This window comes from Heteronotia binoei, chromosome 4 (assembly GCF_032191835.1).
Source record: "Heteronotia binoei isolate CCM8104 ecotype False Entrance Well chromosome 4, APGP_CSIRO_Hbin_v1, whole genome shotgun sequence".
Classification (NCBI taxonomy): domain Eukaryota; kingdom Metazoa; phylum Chordata; class Lepidosauria; order Squamata; family Gekkonidae; genus Heteronotia; species Heteronotia binoei.
In genome coordinates, this window is record NC_083226.1 from 64128928 (window position 1) to 64141073 (window position 12146).

The window sequence follows — 12146 nt, forward strand, 5'->3', positions numbered from 1 at the left end:
GGCCGCCGTTTTCAGGCAGTCAAGGACCTCCTAGTTTCCAATGATGTGCTCCACCATTTTGACGAATCCTTACCAGTGATTCTGGCTTGCGATGCTTCCCCGTACGGGGTGGGCACCGTTCTGGGGCACCAACTCCCGGATGGGAGGGAGGTTCCTGTGGCCTATTATTCGAGGACCCTGACCTCTGCGGAGCACAACTATGCCCAGATAGACAAGGAGGCCTTGGCAATAGTGGCGGGTGTGCATAAATTCAACGACTACCTGTACGGTAGGTGTTTCACGATCGCCACGGACCACAAGCCGCTACTGGGCCTCCTCGCCCCAGACCACCAGACATGGATGGACAAGGAGATAGAAGGGTGGGTTCGAAGGTGCCAACCCTGCCAAGAGTCCCGACCTGATCCGCCCAGTGCCCCTGTCCACCACTGTCCAACAGGAGGCCGTGGTCCCGGTTACACCTAGGCTTTGTGGGGCCATACAAGGGCCAAATATTCTTTATCTTAGTCGATGCATACGCCAAGTGGTTGGAAGTGATTCCCGTAGCTTCAACCTCCACTGTGGTGGCGGTCAGAGCCTTGCGAAGGGTCTTTTGCACTCATGGGATTCCCGAGACCTTCGTCACAGACAATGGGACTGCTTTCACCTCCCGGGAATTCCCGGAGTTCTTGAATCAGTACCTCATCCAGCACATTCGGTCCGCCCCTTTCCATCCAGCCACCGACGGCCAAGCAGAGTGCATGGTGCACACCACTAAAGAGGCCCTGGGTTGCATTGTACAGGGAGATTGGGATCACCACCTGGTAGCCTTCCTATTTGATAACAAAATCACCCCCAACCCTGTCACCGGGTTAAGCCCTGCCGAATTACTAATGGGAAGGAAGTTGATCACGAGGCTAGACAGGTTGCATCCTGACCAAGCTACGGGCCTCCGCAGTTCCTGCGAAACCAGGGAAGCCGCTAGGGATTCTTTCCAGGGGATCCGGTATACGCAAAGAACTTTGCAAGTGGGCCGGAGTGGTTAGCCACTGGGTCACTGGGTCCCGCTCCTACGAGGTCTCGTTGGAGGGGGGCCAGATCCTAAGGAGGCATATTGACCAGCTGTGCCGTCGCACATTGCCGGACGAACCGACAGCGATCAGGGGAGCGGGAAGCGGTGGAGTACTAACAGCAACACTCCTGAAAGCTGCCCAGCCTATGCCGGCCGCACCAACTATGCGGGCGGAAGAGCACCACAGCGGAGGGAGCACCCCCCTCCCCAGAGATGAGATTCCGGAACAGCAACAGGCGACAGACAGCCCTTTTCCGGCATCACCCCACCATGAGGAACCAGCCACCCTGCCAGACACGGTGGCCGCTCCAACTCCCCAAATAAGCCCGAGGAGGTAGACACAGGAACGCAGGGTGCCAGCCTACTTGAAAGACTTCGTGTCTTGAACTGGGGGGAGGAGTGTTATGTCTTGCATTTCAGTCCTGAAATTACAACACAACAGACGCTATGGAGGTGACAGTGGAAGTCCACTGGTCCCTGGATGTAGCTCCGCAAATACGTTCCGCCAATCAAGAACTGTGGCAGGAAGTTTAACTGGCCAGGATTGGACCTGGCCAGACTGAGGGGTGTTCCGGGGTATGCATATAATCAGGACCTGGCCCGCATTGCCTTGCTTTTGTGATGTACTCGCTAATAAAGCATGTTGCCTTCAACACGTCTCGTCACTCAATACATTACAAAGAGGGTTAGTGAAAATTCTAGAGTATGTGTGTTTGCGCCTGGGAGGGATGAGACTGCACTGGCTGCTTTTGCAGCAGGGGGAAAAAACCTTATAATAAATGTTGCTAGAGAAACCAGATGGTGGGGGTTAACAAGACAGAGCTACTGCTTCATGCCCTGTGTGGGGGCTTCCCAATAGTCTCTGGTTAACCACTCCTAGAAACAGAAAACTCTGTTCAGTTGTCCCTTGAGCTTGTGTTAAGCTTATATTGGAACAATCCCAATAAAATTGAACGATTACTTCAAAATAAGAAAATGGTATCCTCAAGCAACATTACACATTGTCTGAAAATTTTAAGTTCTTTTTAATATCTGCTCAGTTTACCTGCACAGTTCAGGAGTAGAAAGGTATGTTTCTGATTACAGCAGATTTTAACAGACAATGTGGGAGTTGGTATGAAAAGTATAGATAGCAAAGACATTGTATATTGTTACAAAAAACACAAATCCCAAGAAAAATACAGTTATTTAGTCCTCAACACTTTCACCTTCACCCAGGTGAAGAGCATTCCCAAGCATAAAAAATCCAATCCTCATAGAACAATACAAACAAAACAGTCTAACATACCTTGCATTCCTCTTGGTTTCCAAAGACCTCTGGAATTTGTGCCATTCTTGCTTTCTTCCAAGAGAGTTTAGGGTCTTGATAAGGCCTGGCATCCTTCAAGCACACATCCATTCTAGCACTAGACAATGTGGTACTTCTCACCATCTTCCTGCATGTTCTTTTCAGCAATGAATATCTCAGAACTTGCCCAGAAGCTGCTGAGTTTTCATGAATGGCAACTCAGATTGGTTTTCCTTGTTCCAAAATGGCTGATGTTATCCTAGAGCATTTGTTTGTTTTTTTACAGATTACAGTTCATTTTTTTCATTCTTCTTCTGGCATTAATTATCCCAAGCAAATGATTATGAGTTGGGCGGTACAGTCTGAACGCCCAGTTCCAAAGACTTGATCTCAGATTTTATAATTCTATTGTCATCGAATCCAGATGTTCACAAGCATCTGGATACTTCACTCAAGCCAGCTGGCAGCAGACCTACAAAGCATTATTTCCCTTCTTATATTGAACTGCAAAACTCATCGTGCTAAAACATACACACACTGATGCTAAAACACATACAGCAAAGGCACCAATGCTGGTCACAAAGAAAATGCATTCAGACCTAAGGTGTGCAAAGTTCTGTTAGTATGGGCATGCTGCCTACTAGATACTAAATTGTGACTACATAATAGAAATTAGACTAGAAAGACTTCAGTATGTCAGCAAGACAAAAAAAGTTTTGTGTTAGCTTTAAAACAAACTACATTAGTATTTAAGCTGAAGTGTAATTCATGACCAATTACTGAAGTCAGCACTTAGCTGAAAATCCCCAGGAGATAGGATTGCCAGCCTTTGGAGAGTCACCTATCACTAGGCTTCCCAATCCCCAGGTCCCAGTGGGGGATCCCCCCTCCCCTGGTTTTACAGGCTTCTCCCCGCCCCCAGCCAGCTGGCCAGCAGGAGAAGCCCCTCCCCAACAGTCACCATGTGCATGTAGATTTCCGGTAAGTTTAGAAACCTGCAAACAGATCCGGTCTTAAAATGTGTGTGCATGCCTTTAAAGTTAAGCAGGAAGTACTTCATGAGGTCAGCAGCAGACCTCATCAGAGTGCAGCCCCTCCTTTGCTTTGCTTTTGTTTCAGAGCAAGTAAGTGTCTGTGTAAAAGAGAGCAGCGTAGCCCCTGTACTTTTCAGATCTAGTTGTGGAGGCACCAGAGACAGTTAAGTGTGTGTGTATGAGAGAGAGAGAGAAAGCACGCACAGAAGTCTTTGTAGAGCCAGTAAGAGGGTGTGTGTCTCTGTGCTTGTTTTGCATTGTTTTCAGAGTCTTTGTATAGGAACCTGTTTATGTAGGGTTGCCAATCCTCAGATGGGGGCAGGGGATCCCCCGGCTTGGAGGCCCTCCACCCGCTTCAGGATCATCAGAAAGTGTGGGGGGGAGGGGAATGGCTACTGGAACTCTATTATTCCCTATGGAGACATTCCCATAGGAAATAATGGAGAATTGATCCATGGGTATGTGGGGCTCTGGGAAGGGGCTGTTTTTTAGGTAGAGGCACCATATTTGCAGCATAGCATCCAGTGCCTCTCCCCCAAATACCGAAATTTCAAAAAGATTGGACTAGGGGGTCCAATTCTATGAGTCCCAAAAGAAGGTGCCCCTATCCTTCATTATTTCCAATGGAAGGAAGGCATTTAAAAAGGTGTGTGATCCCTTTAAATGCGATGGCCAGAACTCCCTTGGAGTTCAGTTACACTTGTCACACCCTTGCTCCTGGCTCTGCCTCAATGTCTCCTGGCTCCACCCCCAAAGTCCCCAGATATTTCTTGAATTGGACTTAGCAACCCTACCTACTACAGTGAAGCCTCGCTGATGTTGTTGCTACTGCTCTGACATTAGCCCAAATTATAGTTTAACCATACAGTTCTAACTGATTGCTAGAGTGTCATGGTGCTGTCCATCAGTGGATATTAACCACAAGGTACAGATGGAACTTTCTTATAGAGCAAGTGATGCTCTATATTCTTGGTGCTTGGGGGGCAACAATGAGAGGACTTCTAGTGTCCTGGCCCCACTGGTGGACCTGCTGATGGCACCTGGTTTTTTGCCATATGAAAGTGCTGGACTGGATGGGTCAATGGCCTGATCCAACATGGCTTCTTATGTTCTGAGTGCTGTCATTACAGTCTTGGAATTTCAGAAATCTCTATGGTAAAACCATGGAAATGTTGGCATTCCTAGAGTGTTATGATGTCATTTCCTGTTTCAAAACAGGAAGGAACTTCCACTTGCTGTTTCCCCTTTATTTTTCCCCTGCCACTTCACTGAGAAAGGGTGAGAGACAGACAGCATTACCCAGAGGTCCTCTGCAATTAGCAGGTAAGTAGTAACTCTATGACCTATTAGTTTCAGACAAGCATTGGAGAGATACCACTTTCATTCATGGAACACAAGTCCTATGTTTGATGACAAAGGTAATTTGTGCCACTGTGTGACAGAGCAGTTCTCTGTGGACATGTATGCTACTCATGGAGCAAAAGCAGAGACAAGGATCTCCAGACTGTTCCAGCATTTGTATGGCGAAATATCTAACTGTCCCTATAGAATTACTTTGTTGATGCACAACTCTATCTTGTGATAAATGCAAGCAGCCTGGAATTCTCCACATTGAGATTTTATGATAGGAGAAGCTGTATTGTTATATAACGTGTTTGCTTTACATAGTTTTAGCAAATTCAGGTTTGTTTTTTCTTAGTTACATTTACAGAATTCAGAAAACTGTACTAAAATTATATTTTTCTCACTGGGACAAGAGGTGTTGTCTGGGCCCATAGGAGCCAAATATTCTGAAATGTTAGAGACGAGGCCATTCTTATTGGGTGATCCAGACATTAGAATTTTAATGGTTTTCATAGCTATCTTGATCCAAGTAGGGAAACAGTGAATGCGCTGGCCCAGAGAGATACCTGCCTTTTCTAAAAAGCATGCACAAATATAGGTTAGAATATAAAATCAACGTATGGTCTTCTATGCTAAGCAGAATAGATGCAATAATTCATTCATACTGGCATTTTCAATATGTCCATCACTGGCAACCAGAATTACTAGCCTTGGTGTGCAGGGATTAAGCTGATGAGTAATGCACCACTCTTCTGTTCAATGCTTCTTCCTTAAATGTTTATGTTATTTCTTTCCCCCTTTTTTGACTGGAACATTTGGTTCTTCGCACTTCAGATGAAGAAGAGATCACCAGAAAACAATGGTGGTGAGTACTTTATTAAAACCTGTCAGTTTTGTCCAGCATTGCCTTTTCAACAAATTTTGAAACAAACTGTATAATTTACTCTGAATATGTAGATTAACATATACATTTAGAATGGCTCTTGAAAAAGACAATTTTTTGCCTTCCACTCAATAGTCACTATCTACTGATCCTCCCATTCAGTCATTGCCTTTTGCTCTGTGAGTACATATTGTGTGGGGTTGGGATTTATGTGGGAAAATAAAATATATTGGGCATACAATGAAACTGTATGACAACTGCTACCATATTTGGGGCAGAGGATTCTTTAAGGGAACATTATTAATTTCTATCATTTATACGGGAAACCAAAAACAATCATGAATACCTTGATCCATACAGTAGTACATTCATATACCCTATTACTCTCTTTCTTTTGTATAGAAAAACTAATCTTCCTGCATGTAGCTAGCCAGATGCTAACTTCTGATTTTGAACTGAGAAAAGAGCTTGATTCTATTGGAATTCTTACTTCAGGTTTACAGAATGATAAACTTTTGTGCTGCAACCCGCTTCCTCCCAATTTCTACTGGCAATAGTGTTGCCAGCTCTGGGGCTGGGATATACCTGTAAGTTTTAGGGGTGGAGCCTGAGGAGAGCAGGGTTTGGGGAGGGATTTCAGTGGGGTATAATGCCGTAGAATCCACCTTCTGAAATGATCATTTTCTTCAGGTGAACTGATTTCTGCTGCCTGGAGATCAGTTGTAATATCAAAAGATTCCAGCTACCACCTGGTGGTTGACAACTGTGGCAAAGCTTTTCAGCATATCCACAGTTCTGGATGTAGCTAGCCAGATGCTATCTCCTGATTTGTGAACTGCAAATCCAATGGACTTTCCTTGCTAATGTAGGACAGAGCACTGCACCATCTCCTCAGTTTGAGAAGGAACATTTAATCAAAGCAATAGGCCTGGTCACTGGAGAAACACTGAAGACAGCTCCTACATCTGACAGAGAAGGTTTACTCAGGAAATACCAGTGTAACTGTGGAATGTACATCATAAAGACTGGAATCCATTGGTTTTAAATTTGGCAAGCAAGCATTAACACTATTGTGAAGTTCAAGCATATTATTTGCTGAGGACACAGAATTATCTGAGTGACAGCCATCTTACATCTTGATCTACAGAGCTAGCCAGATGTTTTGCAAGTTTTGAATAGTCTATATACGGCGTCTGCGGTTTTCTTATTTGTGTTATATTTTTACTACAATGGTAATTGAATCTATTTGATGTGAAAATACATTGGGATTAATCAATCAAGAGTACTATGTTGTATTTGGTTGAGGAAATATTTAATCATTAGAAGCTCTAATTAAATAGAAAATCTGCTTGAATGCATTTCAAAACCAAACAGAAAAGATACTATGTGTTAACTTCCACCAGAATATTCTTCCAGCTAGTAAAAGATATGAAGTTGCTAAGGGGAAACTTCACTGAATAAGCTTCTTGATGGAAAGAGCCTGTGTCCTCAGAGCATCTGAATGCAAGTGAGCTTATATACAAACATGGTAGGTCAATTATTTCCCTTGCACAAGGCCTCAATGAACAGCTGTCTGTAGAATATAAATGAGTGGCGCAAGAAGAGGAGTGTTGCATACGTCTTCAGACTAACTGAATCGCTTCCTTTCCATTTTTAAAGGTTACATTACTAAACAAAACTTCAGCCCATTTAAGTTAATGAAGGATAAAACTCTTATTTGATGAAATTACATTTACATCTGTCACTTTCCCAAGTTTTCGCCATAACACATATCCATATTCTATATTTATTAACAAAAATAAGCCAAGTCAGGAAATACCAGTGTAGTTGTGGAATGGTTCATTTTTTAATCTGGAAGGAATGCCAATGTGACATTCTCAGCAATGAACTTCTCTGCCTGGTACTTCTAACACAGTAAGGAAGCAAGCTATAACTTTCACACGCCTTTCCTTCCTTGTTTTTTGTTTTAGCTACAGGAATCACTGCTGAGTGACTTACAACACCTCTTTTCCGGTCCCTTTTCCCTTCTGCACTACATATGATGCCAGCACCGTAAGCAAACAGCAGTGGGGCTCACTCCTACGTTTCCTCCCATGGTAGCCAGAACTAGGCCACTGGGAAAGGCACTTCAAGCGGGACTGGGGGAGTTCAACTCAAATCCATCCTTTGCCACACCCTCCTGGAAAGGAAGATGCTGTTTAGAGTACATGATCTTTTTTGCAGGAGTACCTTCTTGTGTTGGTTTCCCGTGTGAAGACCTCTTCCTTTTTCAGCTCAATCAAAAAGAAAGAAAACATTGTCCAAAAAAAAAGAAAAGCTAATACTGAGCAATATCAGTTTCTCCTTTGTCTAAGACTCCAACTTATGTATGCAGAGCTTTAAGAGAACTACGCATGTAGGTATGTATCACACGGCATTTTTCCAATAAAAAAGCATGCGACCTAAATCACAACTATCATCTGTAAGAATCTGATTTGCTAGGGCAGATGTATTTTTATATTACTTTGCAGCTTTTTGCCAAATGGCTCTATTATCTAATGCACAAAGGGTAGGTGAGGGCATGGAACATTCTGCCTTATGGAAAAATGGGATTCTGGATAGTAATTTGCTTTCCAAATAAAGTAAATGTAGCAATTTTGGAAAAATCCATATCTGCAGAAAAAGAAAGCTTTACATTTACTTCACTGAGTGGACTGAGATGGTACTGACAATCCTCGTCGCATCATGACTGCCCTAAAAAGTCCATTTCTAGAGAAGGAGGAGTATTATAACCATGCTGTGGTTGATATGTTTCTTTACAAAGATTGCAAATGAAAGTACCACCTAAACACAACGTTCATCCCATGTTGTTTATCATTATATGACCAAAAAAAGACCAAGGAAAGCAAAGGCATATGTACATGACCTTCAGTAGGTATGTACAAAACTGCTGACCCAGCAAGGGCCTGTCAAAGCAAGTGATAAGCAGAGGTGGTTTGCCACTATCTTCCTCTGCAAAGCCTTACTTGGTGGTCTCTCATCCAACTACCAACATTTCTTAGCTTCAGAGATTTGACAAGATGATGAAGAAGAACTGCAGATTTATACCCCGCCCTTCTCTCTGAATCAGAGACTCAGAGAGCTTACAATCTCCTATATCTTCTCCCCTCACAACAGACACCCTGTGAGGTGGGTGGGGCTGAGAGGGCTCTCATAGCAGCTGCCCTTTCAAGGACAACCTCTGCCAGAGCTATGGCTGACCCAAGGCCATGCTAGCAGGTGCAAGTGGAGGAGTGGGGAATCAAACCCGGTTCTCCCAGATAAGAGTCCACGCATTTAACCACTACACCAAACTGGCTCTCAGGCTATATCACACAGCCTTCCCTTCAACAATATATAACCATCACATTAATCATCAAAAAAGACACATTAAAGTGGTAACGTACATCTAGTACTATAGTATATAATTAAGCTGCCTTCCTCATAAACATCATTAACCATCGAGTCTTCCACAAAAGCATTCCTTCAGCCGGTGCAAGGTATCTTCTTTTATCTTAAAAAATATTCACCAAATTCTAAGGATGCATCTCCAATGACTGCAGTGAAGTGCCAGACATGCTCAGTAGCTGTGCATGTGACCTTTCACAAATGGTTGAGTTTTAAACTAGGAATCAACAACAAGCATTCCCTTAGACAGAAGCATCAGCTTACTGCACACTCAACATCTGCTTCTGAAACCTAAAGGATAAGGCTACTAAGCAATGTATCACAACACAAATGGTAAGAATAAGGCTGGCTGCCATATTATCAATGATCAAACAAAAATAAAGTCTCCCCTAAAGGGCAGGTGTTTGGTTTTTTGTATTATCCACTTACAACTACAATATTGTATTGTGAATGTTCAACATAAATAAATAGGAAAGCTTCCAAATGAAGGGATTCCGCTATATTTTGTGTGCCCTAACCTTTTTTGAGCCCCAGCTAATTTACACCAGTTACTAGACAATTTACATTATTCCAACGTCTTTGGACATTTTGATCATCCACGTGTTTCTTCACGAGAATTCTGAAAACGCGTCATTAGTCCACGACTGCCGAGATGTGGCCACGCCCAATGACGTTTATGGAACCAAGATCTGCCATTGAGGCTAACCCAAGTACAGCTCTGAAATACTACTTTAGGAAGAAGCTGAGGAGAAGCCTAGTTAAGTTTTTTACCCACTGCTTTATCCAAATATAATGCCAGGCAACAGTCTACAAAGTCTGTTGGGAGAGCTTTGGACTGGCCTGGTAAGGAAAAAAAAAGACACCATAAAAGCAAACTCAGAAGATGGCAACCTCTAAATGGCTTTAATACATGCGCATCCTTAAGCATCCACAACCTTAAGCCTCTGCACAGGTTTCCTCCTTCAGTTCCTTCCAGCTGAAAGAAGCATTTTTTGGACTAAACAGCTCCTCTACTGGTCTGATCTCAGTGTAAGCACACCTCAGTAATATACAGATGCATGAGAAGAAAACAGGATTCAGCAGCATGACAAGCCAGTGAAACACTCTTTGCTCTCCTATCCAGCCACACTCTTGAGTGCCATTAGCATTAACACCTTGGGTCCAAATGTAGCCAGCCTGTTCTAACGACTGCTTAGAAGTGCGGAGGAAAGGACTTGGATATAGATGCTGACGGGGGGAGGCAAGAAGGGCTAAAATAACCACAGCATCTTTCAGATGGGTTCAAGCCAGGACAACCCGCTTTTGGGGGAGGGGAAACAAACCCAGAACAGCTAGCTCACCGAACGCCGTTTGCCTGTAAGATACTGGCGGCGTTTCTGTAAACAGCTTTTGCTCTCTGGCAGGCAAAGCCGCACGGTCACCGTCTGCCCATCGCGTGAGCCCCCGGGAAGGCACCCTCCCCACCTCCACCCCTCGGAAAGAGAGAGACCACAGCTAACCTGTATGCACTCTGTAATGGGCTTTAAGATGGGACGATTTGCCATAGACTTTGCCACATCCACTGTAGGGGCACTTATGTCTTTTTTCAGTGGCCAGTTTCCCCTTGGCAGGCACTCCGCTGTGCAGGAGGGAGAGGGGGTCGGGCACGCTGCCAGCCTCCTGCCCCTCCACCGGGCTGTGGGAAGGGCTCGACCCAGATTCGGTGGTCACGTCGCTGTCTGATCCCGCATCCTCATCGGGGCTTTCCACACTGTCACTGCAGATGGATGGGGTTGGGAGGGGTCTGTATTTGTTCAGGTCCAACAAGCTTTTGGCAATGGTCACCAAAGTGCAATAATCCTTCCAGGCGTCCCTGGGGTCGTTCATTTCCTTGGTCACGACTCCGGCCGCTTCCTCTTCTTCCTCGGGCATCTTCAGTAGCTCTGCTTCCCGCGTCACGTCTTGCTGTGCCACGGAGCGGTTGGAGATGGACACCAGGCACTGGGCAGCCACGAAGTCCATGTAAGCCACTGCCGACATCCTGCAGGCGATGATCAGCCACCCTTCCCACCAAAAAAGGGAGGAGAGCCCAATTGCGAAAACTTGCTCGCTGACTGCCTGGCGTCTCCCTCTCCCTCTTGGAGGGGGGTGGGTAGGTGGGGGTGTTGCAATCAGCAGGCTGCTTGTTGTCTTGCCTTCAGGCTGCAGAGCACGGGTGGAGGCGGGGTGGGGTACCTTCGGCAGCCAGGCAAGGGAGCCACTTCGGCTGCTGAGCTTTTTACATAACCGCGACCATCCGTGACCCTCCCCCGAGAGCGAGAAAGGCACCCAGCCTACCTTTTGACCTCAGTCAGCGCTGTCTCCTCGCACCCCCTGCCCCCCAGACGCCGGCAAACTCCAGCTTCTCATGCGCTCCCGAGCACGCTGAAGGGTTGAAAAGATAAGGTTCTCTCCAGAAAACAGTGTCACAAGTGGTGACTTCAAGTAATTCAAGTAGCACCAAGGGGTGTTTTCCCTCTTCTTCCCCCCACCCCACAGGAAGAAAAAAAGCACATGAGGAATTCAGTAGCTCGCGCACCCCAGTCGCTCTCCCGCCCTTTCCTTTCAGGGTCCTTCCTTAGGGTTCCCGGCGCCTTCAGCCGCTCATAAGGAAAGGCGGCGTGGAAGCCTCAGCCTGAGCTCTATCAGGAGATACTTTTGCCCACTGCCTGACTCACTCCCCCCGCGCCTACAGCTCCCGTCTCTTCCAGCACAGTCTTGCTCAGGACCAATTTCGCAGAAGCCCATCACGCAAAGGTTCCAGTGAGCCCCCCCCCCCACCCCAACACCACCAATTGGTCAGCCGGGGGAGTGAGTCAACTCTGTTTACCTTCCCCCCTTCCACTCAGAAGGGCCTTTTTTTGCATGAGAGGTGTGTCTATAAACCAAAGGCTTGGCCAATCCTACTGTTCCCTCCCAATGCCTCGTGCTACTCTTGGAGACTCACCGCCCCTATTTAAAAGGGCAATTCGAGCGGGCTGAAGAAGGCATGCCGGCGGCACCCAGTTTTGGGAACTGCCGAGGAGGCGGGAGGAGTTTGCCTTTAGCTGGCTTATGATGCCTCAGGATGCCAAGGGCAGTTCAGAGCACTTCCTCTCACTTGCT

At 45.7% G+C, this 12146-nt stretch overlaps 1 protein-coding gene across 1 annotated transcript in view; it reads right to left on the bottom strand.

The window, feature by feature from the left end:
* The window catches only part of KLF9 (KLF transcription factor 9), a 30266-nt gene extending 18367 nt beyond the window's left edge, over positions 1-11899 (bottom strand). Inside the window, exon 1 of the mRNA XM_060237448.1 lies at positions 10523-11899. Coding sequence (XP_060093431.1) covers positions 10523-11042 — 520 coding nt within the window. The 5' untranslated portion in view covers positions 11043-11899. The remainder of the gene's footprint in view (positions 1-10522) is intronic.
* Positions 11900-12146: the final 247 nt, after the last annotated feature.